The 23,043-nt window shown below is 39.3% G+C and overlaps 1 protein-coding gene across 2 annotated transcripts in view; it reads left to right on the forward strand.

The window, feature by feature from the left end:
• Positions 1-23,043, forward strand: part of QSER1 (glutamine and serine rich 1) — a 44,247-nt gene that overhangs the window by 3,698 nt on the left and 17,506 nt on the right. The window contains exons 2-4 of one of the 2 annotated variants that reach the window (XM_030239955.2): positions 12,661-12,770; positions 13,991-14,155; positions 17,460-21,158. In XM_030239955.2, the coding sequence (XP_030095815.2) occupies positions 14,017-14,155; positions 17,460-21,158 (3,838 nt within the window). In that variant the 5' untranslated portion in view covers positions 12,661-12,770; positions 13,991-14,016. Of the gene's footprint in view, positions 1-12,660; positions 12,771-13,990; positions 14,156-17,459; positions 21,159-23,043 lie in introns of those variants that run through there. The other variant, XM_030239957.2, reaches the window with a different exon arrangement.

Raw genomic sequence — 23,043 nt, forward strand, 5'->3', positions numbered from 1 at the left:
CTGTAAGAGCTAATCTAAGATAAAGAGTTAGTTACTGTGATCATTTGCAAAGTTACATAAATGGGTGACTTACACTTTTATGATAAATGGTTATAATGGGTTTTTAAACTCATTTTTGCATAGCTGTCAAACTAATGCTTATTGTAACAGCTGTGTGATAATTGTGTTGTAGTTAAGGCTCAATTTTAAATTCTAATGGATTTTTGCATGGCTATAGGAACTCTGTAAGTGCAGAGTGTTTTAAAAAAGATGAGAACACTTTCTTTCATTGAATGAAATTGTTCTGAGAGGTGAAACCAATGTTTGTTGTTAAACACATTCTACAAAAAGTTCCCTATGGCATAGTATTTCAAGAGTAGAAAGGAAAGCTCATAATCTGGGAATATACTTAGAAATTTTGTATTAAAAGGCACAGAAACATTAAGTAAGTTTTAAAAACATTAAAAGGTAGATCACTTTTAAAATCTTACCAAATTTTCTGTCGTAGTTTGTATCTGAAACATTTATACATCCAAAATAAACACAGGTAGTCCATGGTGTAGTGCAGATACCTTACAGGGACTTGCTGGCATTTGTTGGCCTACCCTTCTTTTTCTTTTTTTTTCACCTGCATTCAGCACACACTGAAATCACAGCTGTGGGAAGGTCAAAGATTGGCTGAACAGAAGCTGAATGCATGCTTGCTCTGTGTCCCATAGCTTTTCCCTGGTGCAGGTGTGTGGTCATCTTGCAAAATTCTTGGCTAAAGTTTCAAAATGAGCCAGCCAGGCTTGTTTGGATTTAGATGCTGCTTACCTGTGTGAGATTTAATGCCAGCTTTGCATGGAAGATTTCAAGCAGTGTGTGTCATTCTGCTGCAGTGAGAAATGGTGATAAAGAACTATCTGCAGAAGGAGTGAGCTGAAACATAGAATGAGGGTGCAGTTACCTGAGAAGGCTGAACTGGCTGCTCAGGCTCACTGCTGCTGAAAGGGGCTCCCTTCCTCTTCCCTTCTCTTTGTGTTTGTGCAACTGCACAGGGAGCTGGTCCCATTTGTTAATCCATGAGAAAACTCTCCTGGCTGAAACATGAATGGCTTGAGCTGGATATCTGTGCTGGTGAACCTGTGCTGGAGGGCTGGAAGCCAGAGGTGCCACCTGGGGATGAGCAGGGAGCAGAGCTGTGTGGCCTTGGTAGGGATTCTTCCCAGTAGTTCTGGACAGGGTTTAGATGGGCTCAGCCTTGCAATGTCACTGTCTTTGATGAACATCCCACACAAATTGTGCTGCCTGCTTCCCTGGCAGGAGCCCTTGGTAAGTGTCTGTTAGTTGGGTGCCACATCTGTCTTCAGATCACCTACAATGATATTTCAGATGGGAGCCCTTTCCCATGGAGCCACCATCCTCCACACGGGGTACAGGATACATTGTTCTGCAAGAAGGGGAGGTTCTATTCTACCACCTATGCCAAAGTGTTTCAGTCCCATGTGTGTATTTTGCCTTTCAATCCTGTAAACTTTAATCGTAGGTGTGTTCACCTTACACCAACAGAGAGCAACCTTTTCACCTTGTTTCTTCTGTACTTTTGCCCACCTTTTGTTTTTTTCTCGGAGTTGCTGCTGATTCTGGCATAAAGCTGTCGTAGGAAGGAGGCTGTTTTTAGAAAAATCCTTGTTCCTGTCAGGAAAAAAGCACCTATGCCTGAACCATAGTAATTCTAAACAATACTAGGGCTCTTATAGAGTGGGTGTATTTTGCATGGATATCTTTATTGTATTTTGTCAAAGCTTTCACAAATTTGCATGTGAAGAAGTTGCTTTGCATGGTGAGTGCCTATTCCATACATTAAAAAAAGAAAAGACAAACCAAAACAAAAACCAGTCAAAGGGCAGTACATTAATAGTCTCACTTCAGACTTTCCTTAGCAGCCTTAACTGTGACAAAAATAACTTTGAGCAGCATGCAGAGTTCAGCCTTTCCAGCACAGCGTTTCTTGCTGTACCATGCAAGTGGCAGAGAAAAGAAACTTCTTTGAATTTTTAAGCAAAGAGAAATGCTTTCTGAGAGGACAGAGTGCATGGTTATTAAGTACTAGATTTATTTGTCTCACTGGACAGATTTCATAGGTGTTAGGTTTACTAATGCTTGCTATTCTGTCATTGTTACATGGCTCCTTTTGTTTCATTGCCCTGGACAGACCTGGGGCTAAGTGGACACTTACATTCTTTAGAGCCTCCTCAGATCCTCTCTGATGATGGGCTACAAAAAGGGGCAGGGAGCTCTTATTCCTGGATTTCTGCACACTTGAAAGTTTCTTATTCCAAAACAATTCAGCAAGAACCTACATATGTTTAGACAAGCTTTTACTTTCCCATTTTGCTTTTCTTGTTTTTCATCTTCCTTCTACATGCCTACCTGTGTTGCTTGCTTAGGACTTGGAAGAGTGCAACCAATTATGCTCAGCAGGAAGAAGGCACCCTTAGGCATCCTTATCTTAGAGTAATAGTGTTTACACAGCAGGATACTAAGGAGCATTTATTCCTTAATAATCCTGCAGGAGTTCTACTTGGGGCAGTCATACAGCTAGATTTCATTGGAGATATCCCTCCTTTTTCAGCTGGCAGTGTTGTGGGAGAAGAGTTGGAGGGCTCCAGTCTAGCATTCCAGATGTCTGGCAAGCTGTTCTGAGAGCTTTTGGTCATCCAGAGCGTGCCAGACAAAGGGTCACAGCGTGGGCCAGGCTGAGTGTACCAGCCTGTGCTGCACCTTTCATGCTGCCTTTTTTCCTGCTCAGGAAATCCCTCTCAGAAATATGGCAGCTTGGTGTTTCACACCACATCCTGTTTACTTTCTCTGGTCTTCGTGTCAAAAATTCCAGTGCTAGACAGTGAATAATCCTTCAATCCCAATGCTCAGCCCATTTTGTTATGTTCTGCTGAGTCTGCCAAGAACAGGATTTCTAATAAGTTTTTCTTGAATCTGAACATTTGTTCATTTGCTGTGCAAAGAGTGATTGTAGAAAGCCAACTCCTCCCTACTCTGAACACAGCCATGTGCTAACTACCTTCATCTGCTGGCACTGGTGAGCTGGAGCTTGCTGATAGTCAGCACCACTGGAGAGAGATGGGATTTTCATCTTTTCCCCTTCAAAAAACTCCCTTTTGTTATTGTTTTCAAGAGAATACAGGGGTTTTTTTGCCAATTAAAGGATATTTTTTTTTAGGTCATGTGTGTATGCTGTTTTGATCTGGGTTAATACTTGGTTTTGTTTAGACATGATCATCATGAAAGCTCAAATCAGTATCAGGGGCATATTCAATGAATTTGTTTAATATAGTGTAGCTTTTCCTATCTCAAAGTAAATGCCATGGAGCTGTAACTATATTTCTACAGTTTGGAACAATGCACATTTTCTGGTTGAAGCATTCACAAGCAGCTGGGTTCATCTGGTACTTTCAGCTAAATAGTGACTTGTGGCAAATGAAATGATAGCCAGGGTCCCCTTTGTAAGGTTAAAAATGTAAATTTAAACTTGTTTTAGGATGAGGAGAGCACTTGTGAAGAGGTAGAAGATATAAATTCAAGAGCTATGCTAATTTTCCTTATAAACTTGGTTAATAACACCCTGTGGTGCTTCCTTTCATGTAAAGGACTCTTTGCTGCTGTGTTTTATGATGAACTGTGTTGTTAACACGTTAGATCTTTCCCGGGCACACCTCCTAAATTGGGATGGAAGTGGTGTTAGTCATAGGGATACTTCTTGTTATGAGGCTGAAGGAGCTCATATGAGCTGCTTAGCCCTTGTAGTGTGCTGTGGGATGTGGAAAACAGTGTGGACATGTGGATGTGCTGGGAGGCTTAGAGCCCATCTAATGGCCCTGAGTTTTTGGCTGTAGGGTGGCAGGATGTGTGACCTGAGATGTGGTCACTGAGGAGCTGCCCCATTCTATGCCAGTGGCTGTGGGCCATGTAAACCACTGCTCTTCACAGGGGTGCATTTTAACTTCCCAGAACCTGGAGAAACTGCCTTTTTTCAGTACTGGAGACTCAGTGGTGAGGGCTGTAAATCAGAGTGGGTTATTCCTTGTGCCTGGCTTTCCCTAGACTGAAGCACAAGGTATTCCATGGGTTCTGGAACTGGAAAGTGCTTCGAGGTTTGGTAATGAAGGGAACCCACTGACAGCATAAGATGGCTCTGTCAGTGTACAGCACACATGTATTTCACTTCTTACCTCTTTCTGTGACAAAAACCTCAGCTTCAGCATCATCCTTTCCATCCAAATGGAAAATAAAGGGCTTAGTTAGAAATGGGATATCAAGTATTCCTGTAGTACCCTAGAGGTAAGACTCGAGCTTGCCACAAAATACAATGCTGTAATAACTGGGAGGATGAGGGTTGAAAAGCTTTTCAATAGGTAAAATGAATTGTGATTTTATTAAGGCTCTGATGTGGCTAACCCACATCTTGAGATAACGCTCTGCTGATTTTTATATTTTGAAATAAAATTTGTTATTAAAAGTAATGGAATCTTTTTGTGTGTATCTCAGCTGTAATAGAGGATTGTGCTGTGTGTTCAACCATTAGTACTGGAATGATCTAGAGGAGAGTTTTGAATATGCCCCAAGTACACTTTTGACAACAGAATAGCATCACATATCAGAGAAAAAGTGTTAGATTTCCATTACTTCTTGTTGCAAAAATCTTTTGAATTTGTAAGTAAAACTCTAGGAGAGAAATATTTATAATTTAAAAAATCACAGCTATTCTCTCTATGCTGGGTAAAGCAAAAGTTCTTTCACAGAGAGAAGGTAAGAGAAGAAGATAAATAAATAAATGTAGTGACAAAATAATCCAGTGTCTCAAAAGGCAAGAAAATAAGATTGCAGATTTTAGAGTGGTGGAAGCTACACAGACCATAATGGGACTCCTGTTTCTGTAGGCACTGATCGAGTAGAAGCTGTCAGGGAAGATGTATGAATCCCCAAAACACTGCTTGGCAAACAAATGTCTTAAAATTATTTCTGACCCTGCCTTATCATGCAAATTGGGAGGAATGTGTTACAGTGTCTGTTTAAATGATACTTGTCTTAATAAGGACATCAATGTTAGTCTTGAATATTCAGAGCAGGAAAATACTGAAATCTCCTTTCCAGACCTTGAAATCTTCAAACGTGCATCAGGAGCTCTAGACTGACATTGCAGAGTAATTAAATTTTATTTTCTTTTTTGTAAGCTGCAGAGTTTCTCTTTTGGTTAAGTTATGAAGGTTTTTTTGTCAAAGCTAAGAGAAGCAGTTCCAAATTTACCAGTTCTGATTAAAAAAAAAAAATTTTGTTATATGTACTGCATTTCAGCCATAAATAACCTCATAAAGAAAGCTGGTTTAGATTACATGCATTAAAAAATGACATAAAGTAGTTTGTCCAGTCACTTGTTAGTAATTGAAGTTGAAGTTTATAAATAGCTCATTTTTATCTGAATATTAGTTTTCACATACATATTTTCAAGACCGAGTTTAACTGATTTTTTTTTTAAACATATTTATATTTTCTTTGTTGTTAAGAACTCTGCAGGTTACTTAATCAGACAAGCCAGCACTTGCACTCAGGTATTGAAGTCCCAGTAAGACTATTTGGGCTTTCCTGTTTTTCATTTTTAAAAGGATCAAGCAAGGAGTTCAGACATATTAACATGGGAATAAAAGGGAGATGGACCTTTTGTGTTGTAAAATCTCTTTATTCCCTTAAGATGTGATATACATTCAGGTGAAGAATCACAGGAACAGTGTGAACTTTTGCTTATTGAGGCAGCTCCCTGCATGTAATTTTCTACCTCAAAATCTATTTCTTAGAAGCTCCTTATCTCTGCTCCTAGAAAGCGAGGAAGTAATGAGAGTTTCCTCTCACAAGTACCTCCAGGCAATCCTTGGCCCATATTGTGGCAGTCTCAGCCATGCTCTTGGTGACTCTGCCTCTGAGTTGAACGGGAAAATTAACATTATAGCTTCATTTTTAATGAAAGAATGGAGGGTGATTGCCTTTGGTGTGGTAGGATGGGATATATTCTATACTGGCTCTGTAGTGTGTAATTGCATTAAAAGGGAGAATGTGCCATAACCAACAGGCAGTGGAGCTTGTCAGTAAAATGCTGCTCCTCTGTGCTTTGCTGACTTCCCTCAGTACTGCAGTCTGATTCTGTATTTTCCATCTTTCCAAAAGTCATCTACACTTAGTCATAATACTTAAAAATATTGATAACTATTTTTTCTTGCTATAATAGAAGAACAGGCTAGGCAAATGCTAAAGATGTATGCTGTTCTTAAAAGAATGCATTATGTACCTTGAGGTATTATTAGTCTGAGATTATTTTCTTTTGATTTTTCAGCAGTGGACTTTATTTTTCAAGTAGCAATTTTTTTTCTTTTGTTTCTTGCGGTGTGGGGCAAACATATCTGTGTGCAGACAATCTCTGTTTTTAAATACAGCTGCAAAAAAATTACACCCCTTTTCATTTTCCTTCTTTCACTCTCAGATCTAGGTTTAAAGGCAGAAAATTGATTTCTGGGCTAAACAGATGAATGGGGATACAATTCAGCATCATGGAGTCACCCCACAACATGTGGACACTGCAACTGTTCTGGATTGTTAAATATTCTTTCTCTTGATGCAAATATGATGTTAAGGTTTGCCTTGTCTTGTATAATCTAATGAGAGGATCAAGGGAATTAGATGCAGGGAGTAGGCTGGTTTCCTATTTTTCTTGAACCTGCCAACATTTTCAGGCTTCAACCCAAATTTGTGTTTGCACTGTCTTCCCCCTCCGTCCGGTATGTCTGTGGCTGGGAAATAGAAGTGAAAAATCACATATTGTATACATTTAAAAAATATTTTGCACTGAAATGGATTTCTGGGCTGAGAAGGCATTTGTTTTCCTTTGGAATTAATTATTGAGACATTCTCCATTTCTGTTTTCTGTTGTTTTTAAGGGCTTTCTGTGCTTTTAAACCTCCATAAGTGTGTTGGACAGGAGTGACTTGTTGTTACTAATGGTATTGAACTCATTTAAGCAGCAACTTTCTTCCTGGGTGACTCCCTCCTCTGCTTCTTAGGGTCATGGCTTTTTTAAAATACAAGATTAAACCTATTTCTGGATTGAAGTAATCTACCTGTAACATTGCTTTTAAATTTTAATTTTATTCTGAGCTGCAGATAACCCCTGGGTGCTGAATTACATTCTAGCTTGACTGTAGCAAACAGGGAACTCTTGCTGTTAGAATGAGCAGCTGAAGGGCCATTTACCCTCCATTTCATCTGTATTAAATTCAAGTGAAGTTTTCAACTAATGCTCTTCCATTCTTTCTCCAGGAGATGCTTGAGTAAAGGCAACATAACAAAGAGAAGGATTTTAAGAAAGTCATAAACATTGTATCTAATATTAAAGCTATTATTCTAATAATATATTAGAATATTCTATATATATACTGTATATATAGAATAGATGTTATAATATAGATATTGTAATTAGATATTATAGATATTAATATAGATATTATAATTAGCTATTATAATATCTAATATTAAAGGTATTAAATATTAATCCTAACTATGTACTTGCCAGCAGGTAATACAACCTGGAACTGCATTTTACACATCTAAAATCAAATGCAGTGGACAAAAAGAGATGAAGCTGTGTGTCAGTTTCTGTGTCTTCTCTTTTGGATGGCATTTTTAGTGTTTAGAAGTGCATTTGTCGGATTTATGGCTTTGCTTTCTGTCTCTGCATGGAATTTGCTATAGCACAGCTGAAGAGCTGGTTGGAGAGAGATTCCTTTGCCAAGTGTCTGAGCTTTGGGATAGAGAGGGAAGTTTTAGTGATATTCCCCTATTTCACATATATCTCAGGTATGATAAAATGCAAAGTGTGATTTCAGTGGTATTTGCTTGCCAGCACGAGGCTATCACTGCTCTTTTTCATCTCCTTTGTGGCCATTTCATTAGAAGGGGGCTGTGCCAAGTCATCCTCTCACAGGAGCTCTTGTTTTCAGTAAGGCAGAATGGGCAGACAAAAATGAGATCAAATTTCTGCTCTGCCTCAAATCTGCTGTCTTGTGTGCATGCTGGCTTGGTGACTTTTGTTGTTTGGCCTTGGTTGTTTTGGTCTCAGACTTGTGCTGGGGCACTGAGTTCCCTTCTCAGGGTACCGGCAGCACCTCTGGGGTCTCCTGGAGCCAGGAGTTCCCTGTGCACCCTCTTGCCTTGTAGGTGTCCAGGTTCACTTTGAGCACAGCTCTGAAAATGCTCTGGGATTTAACCTGGGGGTTCCTTTATGTGAGAGGCAGGAAGTACAAGTGCCTAAGGACAGGGGATTGCACCCTGAAGAGTTCTGGTCTGCTTTCCATGTAAGCATTGTGAGTTTCCCTAGTACTTGAATGATGGCTGTTACTGACCTAAACATTACCCAAACAACCCCCCCAGATGAGGCACCAAATGAGAAATAATCAATCAACCTTAAAACTTGATGAGCTGTAATGAAGTTTACCCAGAAAATAAAGTAAAAAAATGAAAAAAATTGCTTAATATTTAGTAAAAGGAGTATCATTACATGGAAAGGGTACAAAGATACTTACTTCAAGTGCTTGTTTTCTGTTTCTGCACTTTATTCTGTATGGATGCCTCAGAAAGCATGGTTATTTGAAGAAAGTAAAAGAAATAAAAATATTTACTTGTATGTCCAGTGTTTATTGCAGCTAAATTTTGCTTCCATGTAAAAATGATACTTTAATCTGAGTTTGAAGTTGGGAAATGCATCCCTCACTTGTGTGAAGCATAAACCTGATAATTGCCTTGGCAAGTGAGGAGGGTGGTGAGTGCAGTGGGACTCGATAACCTTTTGCAGATGGAGACCTGAATTTGTATGAAACCATTGGATTGAAGAATGCTTTGAAAAGAAATGATCGTGAGAATAGCAATGCAAACAGATGTGTGAAGGGTCAGTTCCTGACAGATTTAATCTGGGCTAACAAAAAGGAGTTGTAAATCAAGGTTGAGGTGTTTTAGTAACAATGAAGTGCAATGACTGTACCATTTTCTTCCAGAAATTTTTCTGGAGAAGTAAAAATCTTCAATTAGCCCAGCTGATGCAGCTGAAAAAAAACCAGATTAATACTTGAGTCATTTAACTTCCATTGTCATACACACTTTTTGATTGCATTATTACAGCAATGACAAATCATAATAACTCTTTACAGGAAATCTCTTACATTTAATTTCAGAGTAATATTCATCTTTTCAATGAAAAATACTTTGGGGGAACTATTTCCAAATTTGTGTGCCAAATTAATATTATTTCCTAGCAGTAATCACTCCATTGTGCAGTTCACTAAGACAGTGGAAGTGGGAAATCACTGAGATAATCAGTGATAAGGGCCAAGTGCTTTTGGAGCAGTGCATAGTAAAGTACCCAGTAATGTGAATGTTTCTTCAGTAACTTATCTGACATTTCAGGACAAGTAACAACTTGCACAATTGTAACAAACTTCCAAACAAGAGCGTGCAGAGCTCGGTAGCTATAAGGAAGTTTGCCATGCTGGATGTATTTTTGATATGTGAATTACATGCTGTGTAAATTCATCAGTTTAAAAGTCAAATTTTATAAAAAGAAACCTTAAGGCAGTAATCTCTCAGATTGCCACGCTTGTTTAGGATAAGCTTATGTAAACTGAAGGCATGTATGCAAGGCTTTTTGAGATAAGAATCTACATTCCAGCAAGCAGTAATTATACAATAAACAATTAACTGTTCAAATAAATACAATGTTTTTTATTGAAAGACAGATTCATTTTTGAGGTTGCGGTTGCATTAACTATGAGCTGAGAGTTTGTATTTAAAAAAAAAGCACCATCATATACTTAGAGTGTTCAAAGATAGCCAGCATTACTGGAATTTTGAGGTTCTAGTAATTAACAATGTTTCTGAGTGCTGAAGTCTAAGGGTTATTTTGTATCCCAGTGCTAATTCTAGCACCCTCCTTGTTACAAAGTCTTTGTCCAAGTTTGTTTTACAAGTTACTTTTATCTTCCTGAGAATTCTGCCTCTGGTCTGCAGGCTTGTGTTACGGTGTCTCCTGGTATTTGTGTGTACTGTGCCTGCCCTTTACAAAAAAAAAAAAGGTGTTTATTGTACAGGAGTGTACTGGGGAGAAATTAATCACAGTCTTGAACAATGAGAAGAAATAGAAATTGAAAATAAACAAACAAAAAACCCAAACAAACAAAAAAACCCTTGCAATAAATTATTTAATTTTCAGGTGATTAATTAAAGTTCATCCACTTTTTGCTGATGACCTTTTGTTTTTACAATTAAAGAGGAGGAATGAGGTGATACTGCTTGATGTACTGTACTGGGTTTGGGGTCTTGCCTCATCTGGAAGAGCTTTTGGTGCCAAATGTAGCCCCAGTTGCCTGAACACCACCAAAGTGCCTCTCACCCGAAATACAGAATGGGAAAAGGAAGCTGTGCTGCTGCAGGACTTTAGAGTTTGCCTTTAAAATGTGTATGAAAGAGAAGTCAGCACCACATACTTTTATATAGGTAAAAGCTTTAGGTAAACTTGCAAGAAAACCTAAATTCAATCTATTGCTGTTGCAGGAAAGTTTCCACAAGCTCAGCATTTTTGTGAGTGAAAATAATTCTTGTGAGCAATCTGCCATGCTTCAGTTTAGAAACTTATTTTCTCATGTAGTGCTTTTTTATTTCTTAAAAAGACCTGAAGAAAGCTTCATGTCCCTGAAGTTCTATGTTTGGGAGGTTTTTTTCCAAAGGTTTTTTTTTTGCAAGTTTGTTCAAAAACCCCCAACTACCTAAAGTTTAACATTTTATTCTTATGCAAATACTTGCACTTCAATTGGCTTTATTACTTACATAATGTTTTGTGTGTAGAAAACTGTTGCAATTTTTTTTTTGTCTGGAAATAATAGAAATTGTTTAATGCTGTAAATAAAAAAATTATCTACAGTGTCATGCAATCACGTCTGCCAGTTGTCCATAGCAGTGATGCAAATAGTTAGATTTCAGTCAGCATATAATAGAAATCAGTTGCTGATGCAGTGTTGAACTGCACAAAGATCTGTCCTCTACAGCATAAGCACAGGGATCTGCTGACTCTGAATTTAGGTTTGGCAATTCTCTAAATTGCAATTACTGCTGTGAAAGGTGTTAAAGTGCTAGACAATGAGCACAACTGAGAAAAGCAGTAGCTGAGGTTCTTTGTTTTTTCAAAGGATTTTGGTTCATTCTTTAGGCTTGTGCTGTAGCCTGGCATGCTGACTATAGAGCATTGCTGAAGTGGAAAATACATCCCCTGATAGTGCATCTCAGGCAGGAAAGTCCTGCACAGACAGGCTCTTGCTGGTTCATGATGTGTGCAGGTCACAATGCTCTAAGAGGCTCATCTGCCTCTTAATGAAAATGAAGCAAAGCCAGCAGTGTTGCCAGTTTTTATATGATTTGGTGTCTTCTATAAATGTTTCCCATGATGTCATGATTCCTGGCATGGAGAGTTTAATTTTTCCTGGTGCAGAGTGCCTGCCCCTCATCCCTGGGGATGAAAGATAAGGGAAGTCTCCCTCAGTGCAGGCAGCAGGGAGGGCTGTGGCTTTCCTTGTTTGGGTTGCTTTGGCATTTGTTTACACTTGAATTTTGAAATTGAAGCAGTCTCACATGTGCACTGGAGTAAGTAGCAGAAACCTATAAACTTGGTGTCCAAAAGCAAGAAGAGAAACAGGTAAATGGTTACTTGGTCATGCTGGCCTTCATTTTCTTCCATTTGACAGGTGCTATGGAGAGCTGAGTCTGGGGAAGCTTGAAAGTTTGGGGATTTTGTTTTGCTTCTCTCTCTGTTTTCTTTTTAAACTGGAAATCATTAGGGCTTTTGGCAAGTTCCTAAGGTTGCTTGGTGTTTAGATTGCATTTATTTCTTTTCTGCATTATTGGTTTTGCACAGACCCAGACAATGTATATTTTATGTGTGCTTCCATTAAGCCTGATTGAAACATCATGTTCATTTGGGTGACTCACTTAAAAATGTTAAATAAAAGCTGGGAATCATTAACTTGCATTTAATGCTAGGAGGTCTGAAGATGGATTTGTCACTTGGTAGTGCTTTCACTGTCAATTTTATTAAATTGTACCAAAAGTACCAAAACCTTTTTAAAAACTATTGCTCCTACAGCTTCCTAGTTATTTCAGCTTTTTAAGTAAATGATGTCCTGTAAGTTTCAATGGAATTAAAAATGGAAATGTTAAAGGGGGCATGTATTCATAGTTATCTGCCTTGCAGACTTGCTATCAGTAAATCATTACAAAAAGTGCCCAGTGAGTGTTTCTTACAGTTGAACTCTGTCTTTCTGACCTAGTCCTTTATAAACTTTTATGTGGTCAGCTTTGATTTTTGTAGGGTTTTTCTCCACCCTAAACCCTTTGGCTTTTTAGGTTTCAATAGTACATTTTTAATCTGCTTAACTTTTTTTTTTTTGTGATATTCTAGCAGAACTAGATCTGTCTGATCTTGGGCTTTAGTTTCCCTGTTTTTCTGTAACTTTTTGGCTTGTGATTGATACTTCATAATTGTTCTTTGTTTCTATAGGTGTACACTCTGTTTATAATGTTTAATTTCTTCCTTAGTTTAAGCTATGGAGGAGGACATTCATCACATTCAGAAACAGACCTTCACAGACAGACATACACAGCTTCTCATCAGCTTCCTGGATACTCAACTACCCAACATCCTGCTGGTAACTGTCCATATCATGAGAAGACTGCTTAAATAGCTACAGAGGAAAAAGAAAAAACAAACTAACTGTTATGTGATTTAGATTAAAGTCAATGAGTTTTATAATCAAAGGGAATTTGTCATATAAGTGGTGGCAACTGGTATTAGAGAAGCTGAGCGTGTAGCAGGGGGTTAACAGTTTTTAGCTTTTTATCAAAATGTTGTAAGTAGAAGGGAAAATATCAAGGGAGGGTTTGCTTGGTATGTTGTTTTTTGAAAAAGCTGCACTTATTTTTTAAAATACAGCTCTTCAGGATTTGGCCTATGCATGGGGGCAAACGTTGTGTGCCTCCAAGCCAGTGGCAGAAATGCTGGCAGCTCCTCCAGACTAAAGCAAACAGCAGAACTGATGTGAGCTGGAGCACTCTGCTGCTATACTGCCATGTGCACACTGAAACGCTGCTGGGGAAAAGTTAAAATTCATTTAAAATGTAGCAGTGGCTTAGGCTGTGTTACAGCTGCTTTGGGGTCTGTCTTTGATCCTGATGAAATCCTGTCTCTGGATCCCCCCAGAAGATGGGGCTTGACCTCTTCATGCTCACTTTGCAACCCAGCTTCCAAAGAAAGGTATTTGAGCTCAGGTGCTGACTGTATTCTGTATCTCCTGGCCAGGTCCTTGATCAGGGTGATGGAGGATTGGAATTGCAGTCTTGACATAATCTCAGTTACTCAATTCCCATCGAGCCTCCTGCTATGGAAAGGTCTGAGCAATGGGAAACACATGGAGGTGTTTGTTGAAACAGGGAATGCAGCCAAAACCCCTTTTCATGTGCCAGTCCTATAGATGTGTCCAAACTTCCATAAGCTGCCCAAAAGGGAGACCTGGATACAGAAAAGTTGGATGTGTTTCAGGAGGAATTCTGAATGTTTAACCAAGTGAAAATGGAACAGTGACTCTTCAGATAAGGAAGGCATTTTGCTGGTGTACCTAAATGCTGTTATAAGCATCCTATTTGACATACATTTAATAATAGGTTTTAAAATGTATATTGAAGTTTCAATTTACAGTTGTAACACTGCATAACAATTTAACACAGGAAATTCAATGTACTTTATTTTGCTAATGTTTCATAAGATGGGGGTTTTTAGTGAATTATGAACATATATCTGTTATTTGATTTTGCTTCTTTGAAGTTCATCTGACTTATCTGTTTTGTTTCTTTTCTCTCTGCTATCATCTAGGTCTTTCAGGAATATTTGATACCAGTATGCACAGTGCTGGAGGTAACACTAAAGAAACTTCTTCAGTTATGAATTTTCTCTCTGCTATTGAGTCTCGCACTGCTCAGGCAGTCTCTTCAGGATCTACCCTTTTACCACAATTCAGGGCTCCTTCCTGGCAGACAGGTGAACATTTTCTCTTTAAATAAATTTTGTCATTGTTGTATTGAATGTTTGGAAGAATTTGAAACAAAAATATTCTGACTAACTGAAAAGGCTGCATGTTATCTACCTCTTTTACATCTCCATATTTAAAAATTTCAAAATCAATGAAATTATGTTAGCAAAGGATTTATATGAGCAGAAGTTCTGGTTGTTTAGAAGGAATTTAGATACATAGGATATTATTCTGTCTGACAAGTCAAATTTATATCCCCAGCTTTGTTTGGAATTAGGCTCACTAACACTTTAAGCATTTTCAGGCACATTCCCTGTACCTCCTAACAAATCTTTCAGTCTCAAGCTCTGTTCCCTATGACAGTTCTTCTGTGCTATTAGTACTAAAATCTCTGGGTAGCTTTGGCCCCTTTGTACACAGAAGTAATGAACAAGGTGTTCCCAAAAGGGTCTGAGGTGCATGTCAGATAGAAATAAGGGATCTAATTTACAACTGAACAAACGTGCCATCTCTTCTGGCAGACTGACTGCCTTCCACAAACCTCCCCCATCTGTCAAGCCTTCTGTGCAGAGCAGGAAACTGCAGATTTTGAGCTTGTTGTAGATAGTCACACCAAGATAAGTGTTGCTACTGCATCTGTGGGTAGCTTCAAGTTCTAGTTAATCTTATGGAGTGATTGTGCAGCTGTGCAGTGAATTGGATCTATTCACTGATCTAGCAGAAAATGTTTGAGTGGCTTTTTTCCTTTGGTGGGATGGTTTTCCTCTGTATCAGCAGGCTTATCTGTGTCTCAGTGCAGCTGTATGATTGCTGTTCTGATTTGGGGAGGAGGCACAAGGTAACCAGAGTGGAGCAGTCCTTTTGTTGATAGTTTGCGCTCGTTCTGTTAAGGGTAAGGTGCAGCTGCATTCTGTGAAGAGCTGCTCAAAAAGTTGAGACTAGAGACTATGGCTTTTAACTCACCATTGACAAAAGCAGATGTGTGGGAGCACAGATGAAGATGCACACTGTAATCTGGGCAAACAACATTCAAATAAATCAGTTGTGAGTTTGGAGTTATGATGACCCATCCTCACATCAGAATGTCAGCTGGGAAGAAATCTTTTTTCTCTTTGTCCTAGCATTTTCTCCATTGCAGCCTGTCTAACAGTGAATTGTGAAGAAGGGGGAGACATGCTGTGGGTCAGGTTTGATGTTGGTACTGGTGATTGGGACACTTCTCAGTACTCATTACTAAGAACTCATTAGTAAGCCCATTTCTCAATACTATCAGTTCTCTGAGTTTTCTGTTGTCCTTTAATACTTTTGCTGCTTTTCTGTAACCCTTGATCCTCCCAAGTGTCTATTGAGAGCTTTATCTCCACAAACTTCTTTGAGGGAAAGCAAGAGCTCTTCACTCTGCAAGGTGACCTGTTTTCAGAAGGTTTCTTACTTTGGGGTTTTCTCCAAACCCCCCACTGCTGATTTTGGGGGGAAAAAGGAAGAACATTGTTATATTTGTCCTTCTAAGTGTTCCTTTGATCTGTGTTCTCAGGGTTCTGATTTCTTAAGGTAGTGAGGGTGTGTCTGTGCATGCAACTTAGTACCTTTGCCATGCCTTTTGTCTGCTCCTGAACAAATATTAGATTATAAAGCCCAGCAGTTCTGCCATAGTAGTGCTCCTGTGATAGGCTCTTGTCTGGTTTAAGAAGTTACGGGTATTTGGAAGGGTTTTGATTTATGGAAGAAAAAGGTAAAATACAGGTTAGATTAGAAATTACCATCTGCAGTTAACTGGTTTAAATTCTTCCCTTTCTTTGAGGCTTCCAGATGGCCCTTCCTCTGTGTTAGCAGTAGGGATCAGTAAAAGAGAACCCAGTTGTACATGATGTTGCAGTTTTTTAGAATGGGGGGGGGAAAAGTGCATTAAAACACTGATTATGCTTTCTCACTCAGAAAGACCTTATTGTTGAGTAAGGAAAAATACCTTGGCATTCCTTCACTATCACATCTCTTCATATCAGTTTGTCTTGGACTGAAAGGGAGAAACAAAGAATTTATTTCTCAGCTTCACCTGAAACTTCAAAAGCAATTGTATGATTAAGTTGCAATCAGCTTAAGATGACTTACTATATTGTAAAATGAAATATTTTTTTAACTGAAGTATTTGTTTCAAAACAAGCTTTATTTACTGGGAGTTTTTATTTTTTTCTTGAATGGTGCTAAGCTAAAAAGTGTTTTAAATGTGCAAGAAAAATCTAAAAAAAGTCAAATCATTTGACTGATTTTATTTTTTTCTGATTTGCATACCCTGGTAAATTTCCCAGAGGAAACTGATTCCTTTGCAAAAATTTTAACCTTCTCTGGGAATAAACTTGTATTCTTCACTTTTTTTGGTAGACTTTTGGAAACAGTACACAAACTTCACCAGTGTCTGCAAATTACAGGGTGAAAAGCAAGGTGAATGAATACAGGGTTACAGGGTGAATGATATGGATCACTGCTCTAAGCCTCAAAGCTTGCAAGGGAATTTCATACTCCTGCTTCATCTGGAGTAGTGCATTCTGTTGAGAAATTTTGTTTCAGCTAGGGTGTCATACCAATGGCTGGATGCAAATAAGAAATATGCTTTTCATTTGGGTAGTTGCTACTGCACCATGCAGATAATTGCTGTCTGAGGATATTTGGGACTCTGACTTCAGAAAGCTTACAAATTATATTTACTGCTTGTACTGAAAGTCAAACTCTTCCTTTAAGAAAATGAATTGCAGAGTGTATAGACCATTAGCTAATTCACCGCATGCTCTGAAATTTTTCCCATAAAGTAAGTGATAAAATTATTGGTGAGGGTAACTCCAGGAGATGGGATTCCTTTTTAAGCTGTGTATGTATGACAACAGCTAAGATGTAATTTTGCCTTTTTACTGTTTATTAAAGGTGGCCAGGGCTTTTGATCAGCTTACTGTGATGTTCTTTTTAAACTGAAATAAAAACTAATGAAGAGCCTTCCATTTCAAAGCAGAATTGATCTTGTACAATTTTTTAAATCAACAATTTGCATCTTAAGGATATGAAGTTTTCCCTCAGCAGTTCACTGCAGGTGTAGAGTTTGGCATTCTAAAAAAACCCTGCACTTCCATTTTGAAAATTACCCACGATAAGTGCCTCCCTATATGTTTGGGTTTTTTTAAAAGGGTGATGATTCTAAAGAACATTATATTTGTAAATGCTGTAAGAGCTTGCAGTTAAGTGACTTATAGAAATGCAATGTTGCTACTTTTAAAGCTCTCTTATACTCCTTTTTCCTCCTTGTTTTGTTTTTGTTTTTTCCAGGTATGCATTCCTCGACAGCCACAGAACTATTTGTTACTGGAGCTTTGCCAACCTCTGGAACATTTCCACCAACCTCTGCTTTGTCAGCGTATCAGCATCCCAACACCTTCAGCAGCAGAAACTTTGCTACTACCCCTTCTCTTACTCTTCAAGATGCCACTTTCAGTGCTACATCCAACGGTCTCTTAAGTGCCCACGATCCTTTATTACAGATTAAAACATCCCAAGGCACTGTTCCAACCGCTTTGACATTCGAGCGCCTGGGCAGCTCCGTTCTGAGTACCAGTGTACCCCCCCAGTCATCAACGTATCGTTCTGCTCAAGAATCTGCACCCCATCTTTTGCAGCCTCAGTTCAGTTTGTTGCCTTCGACCCTTGGAGGAGCCCAGCAGGTGTCTCAGGCCTACAGCACATCTGTCTTCACTGGTTCCACTGCTTCCATGGACAGAGCACTTCAGCGAGAATGTAGTGTTATTAAACACCACCAGCGGCCTTCAAGTACTCAGTCTGTCCAGCCTCAGCTGACTGTTTCACAGCATTCCTTACACAGCTATTTAACAAGTACAAGTGGAGTTAACTTTCAGGATACATCTAGGCACTCGGCGTTATCCTGCAGTCCAGTTGGAGATGTTACTCAGGTGAGCAATGGAGCACCACAGCAGAAGACTTCTCAAGTCACAGTGGAACTTGCTCAGTCGTACACATCTGCAATTCCATCGCCCGGTTTTCCCTCTGCTTCCAGTGCAAAAGTGAAAAACTGTTCCATGAAGCAGCCTCCGAGGTCAACAAAGACCCCCAAACCTCAGAGTGTAGCTCCCACTGTGCAGACACAAAGCTATGCCAAAACTGCACAAAACCAGAGTTCTGTCATTACAGGCCAAGCACAGATCTATTCTACAGCACAGCTCCCCAGCCTCTTGTCGGTCAGTCAGTCCCAAAATTATGTTTCATGCCAGGCTCAGAATGTGCCACCTGTCAGCCACTCACAGGATTTCTCATCCAGTAAGGTTGAGAAGCTGCCCTCACTGTATAAAACATTGACTTTTTCTGGCCAATCACAAGCTATTACTTCTGACAGTCAAACTCTAAGTTACTCCTCAGAGGAACAGGTTTTGACCTCAGTTCCAAATGAGAACTACTCTGGGCAACTGAGGGAACTCTCTTCAGTCAGCCAAGCTCAGAACTACTCTTCTAGTCACTCTCAGGGTTTATCTCCAGTTACCCAGTCCCAAGTTAATTTTTCATCTCAGTCACAAGTTTTAGCAGCTGTTAGTCCTTCAGAAAGCTATTCTTCAGGGCAGTCCTTAACATTAACGTCGCCTTCTCTTTCCTTTAATGCCTCTCCTCGGGTACAAACTCTTCCAGCCTCGAGCCCTAATCAAAGCTATATTTCTTTACATTCTTCTCAGAACTCTCAGTCACAAGAATCCTCCTCTCCGCAGTCTCAAAAGTTTTTGCCATCTGTCCAGTCTCCTTTTGCATCCCCAGCTCACTCCCAGACGCTGCAGAACAGCAGACCTTCCTCAGAAACAAAGTCCTATGTTAAAAGGAAGTCTGACTCTAACTTGTACGCCTCGGCGAAACAGGAGGAGGAGTTATCAATGCAGGACATGCAGGCATTGCAACAGCAAGCTAGTCTTGAATCTTCCACTCCAAGCCTAACAGAGGAGGAGATCAATGCTCAGGATGCATCCTACAGGGTCTCAAAAGCAAATGACAGATACTCTCAAAGTGTAATCAGAAGCAACTCTCGTCTTGAAGATCAGGTTGTTGGACTTACTCTTCAAGGAACAAAAAAAGATGAAAGAATGGTCAGTTCTGTGGAGCAGCTTTCCCAACACATTGGCCATATCAGCAGCCTAAGCCATGATATCAAAAAGACAGCAAATTTAATGAGACCAGCACAGGGAGCTGTGAGTGCTAAGGAACTAAACCAGCAGCATTCCCTTATGCATAAGGTACATGACAGTAAAGCTCAAGAGCAGCAGGGCCAAGTCATTAGCACGCCACCGCAGGTGCAGCCTCATGCTTTAAGACATGGTCATCAGCTGTGCTTGCCCAGTGCACAGGTACTGCTGGAGTCAACCTGTGACTTGCAGATTCTTCACCAGTCAATCCTGCAGTCGGGTTTGGGACAAGCAAAGGCGTCACCGCAAGTGCAAAGAATACAGAGTCCTCAGCAGGTGGCACATCCGTTCCTTCAGATGGATGGTCACATTGTTCAAAGTAATGGGGGACATTCTCAGCACCAGCTTCACAGTCAGAATTCAGAAGTAATGAAAATGGACATTTCTGAGTCTTCAAAACCACTACAGCAGCATTTGACAGCAAAAGATCATTTTACTCAGACAAATCAACATGATGCAAAAAATCAGTTTGTTTCTCTAAGTTCGATATGCTTCCCAGAATCTATGCTTCTCAGCGATGAGAGGAATATATTATCCAATGTGGATGACATCTTAGCAGCAACAGCAGCAGCCTGTGGAGTGACACCATCTGACTTTGCCAAATCAGCCTCTAATGAAGAGGAAATCCAAACTGTTGAAAATAGCGAGGAGTCTAAAACGCAGTTCCGATCGCTGGATTCCAGACACGTGTCTTCTGTTTTCAGTGCCTCACCTACTGTAGTTGGAAAGCCAGCAAGCAGAAATAATATTTCTCTGAATGGAGGCCAAATTACTCTAAATCTTACCCCAGTGTCAACAATACAGACAAAGGCTGTGAACCTGGATCAGCAGCACCTTGAAGCTTCTGATCAGACTGTTCCAATAAGAATGACCTCTCCCACCCTTGGTCCTGGTCAGGAAGAGCAGGAGGCTGTTCGAGTGAAGAAACAATCCAGCATCAGCCACGAGTCTGAAGAAGATAATGATGCTTCTGTTGATGGTACACTGAATGCAAAGGAGACAGAGTTTGTTTCGAGTGGTAGGAGCCTAAGTGAGGAAAGTGCTCCGTCGGAGAATGATTTTAATGTGGGTGGTGATGATGGTACAGTAGCAGGTAACCAGTCAAAGGTTCCATTGCAGCCGCTGTCTGTGCCCCAAAGTGCAGATGGAGCCATTAATAGAACTGAAGAAGAATGCCAAGACTTAACCCAAGGGAACCTTCAGAAGAAAAAAAGCAAAGGAAAAAGCCAAAACAAAAATGCTGCAGAAGATGACAGTGCAACTCAGAAACAGGTAAAAAGAAGTGGACAGTGTAAACGTCAAAATTCAAGAGGAAATGATGCATGTTTCACATACTCTTCTCCTGTTTCTGAAGGTTGTTATGATACTTACCAACATCAGGAAAGAATGAGGCAAAAAATTAAAGAAGTTGAAGAAAAACAGCCTGAAGTCAGAACAGGATTTATTGCATCTTTTTTAGACTTTCTAAAGTCTGGGCCTAGGCAACAGTTTTCCACTCCAGCTGTACGAATGCCAAACAGGACTAGGAGACCAGTCACACAAATAGTTCGTGCCCCTTGCCTGCAGCCCTCTGCAAAGCCTCAGCCAGCAGCAGCAGCACCTGTGGCTGCTGAGGTCAGTGGAGAAAGTCCAACCAAAAAAGCCGATGAGGAACTTAAGAAAAATTTAGAAACGCTGCCTTCATTTTCTTCTGATGAAGATGATTCTGTGGGTGGTAACCATGACCTTCAAAAGAGCATCTCTACTGCATTGTCAGCCCTGGATGAAACATCTGACAAAAAGATCAAATCAGGTAAAAGGGTTGCTACAGGTGCATATGTTGAAGGAGATTTTTGTAGCTGATGGGACAAAAAAAAAAAAATTTATCTCTCTTCAGGTAAAGGTTTTAATTTGGTTTGGTTTTGGCCACAATTAATAGTTTTCTTCAAAAGGTGTATTGACTATGGACTAAAATAGTGTTTTCCACAATTAGAAAATATGTAAATAAACTTTTTCATGATACTTAAATAGGACTAATGCCAAGAAGTTATTTTAGCCTGGAGTTGGAATAATGTGTATGTTCTCTTCGATTCTGGCTTGAAACACTAAATATGATTTTCATCTGGGAACATCAACAAAGCATGTCAGAGGTTCTAAACCTATTTTTAAAAAATTCTAGCAAGGGAATATATTAATAATTGCCATCAGCAGGAGATAAGTTGTTGCTAGGTAAACACACATTTTCTGTGACAATGAAGTTGCACTGGATACGTGTGTGAAACAATTTTTGCTCTTGTAAACTGCACTCATTTACTCCTTGTAAACTGCTACTCCTGGTCCACGGTAGGAGTCATTTGAGCCATAGTGATCAGGGGTGTTGTAGCTCCATGTGTTGATAGGTTACTAACAAAAGAGCAAAACCTGGGAAGGATTGGTTTGGGCAGGGAGGGGCAGGCAGCAACCACTGATCACAGTAGTAATTAGTTTTTCACACACTTTTCAGTTTCAGTTGTGTTATATCCATGCTGTACATCCATGTTCAGAGCTTTTAACTGATGGTGCTTTGTTTGAAGTATTTTCAGCATACAGAATATTTTTGCCTGGACAGGTCTCTTCAGTTAAGATTTTTTTTTCCCCCTCTGGTAAGCAATTAGAAACTATCCAGGCAATCATATAATTGTACTAATTCCAGAGGAATACCATTGTCTTCCAAAATAATCACAGGGAGAAAATGGAACATTTCTTCAACTCTTCTCAGGATTCAGAACCCGTGACCCATAAGCTGATTCTTAACAAGAGAGAATGAAGTAATGATTTCCCTTTTTAGATTAAAAAAGAAAAAAAATTCTCCCTTTCTCTAGGTGTGACATGATTTGCTGAAAAATACATAGCAAAATTAAACTTGAATTGTAATAATCACACCTAAGATACTGTGGGAAATCATTGCAGAGTATGTTGAGATGCTGAACAATGCTTTATCTTAATTACTATTCTGTTTTTTTTCTGTGGCTATTTCTATGTAATTATGTTAAGTGCATGCATTTCAAAAAGGCTCTTACAGAGAATGAACTTCCTTCTGTGTCTTTCAGTTGAATATATATTTCAAACAAGAAGCACTGATTGTTTTTCTTACCAGAAAGCTGAAATCTGGATAGTGCCAAGGCATGAGGCTCTTGCTGAAGTTTGTTAATTTTAGTAAGCCATTTCTGTGTACCATGTCCAAAGAAATATTTCAAATGTTTTTTTTTTTTGTTGTTGTTGTTGGGTGAGCATTTCCATTAGTGTTTTATTCTCAGTGATTTCTTTTATGATATTATTGTATCTTCTTTGGTATCCATAAGGATGTAATATTTGTCACCAATTTCTTGAATTCACCTTCCGGTTTTGTGACAAGATTGTTTGTAAAAGATGCTTAACAATGACATCTTCCTTTCTTGCTGGTGTTTTGCAGGTTTTCTGGTAATACCCTTTTCTGTCTGTTTTTGCAAATGAGTATAGACAAACAAATGCTAAAACATAGTCTTTTGTTGATAGTATTAAGTAGAACATGTACCTTTATCTGCTGTTCTGACAAATATGTAAATATACCTGAGCGACTCATAACGGTGTGGCTAATTAAGCTAGCTCTCTCCCACTGAAAAAATAGAACATATTTGCAATAATGTGAGGTGATGTATCTGGAATAGCACATTTCACAT

This window comes from Serinus canaria, chromosome 5 (assembly GCF_022539315.1).
Source record: "Serinus canaria isolate serCan28SL12 chromosome 5, serCan2020, whole genome shotgun sequence".
Lineage (NCBI taxonomy): Eukaryota > Metazoa > Chordata > Aves > Passeriformes > Fringillidae > Serinus > Serinus canaria.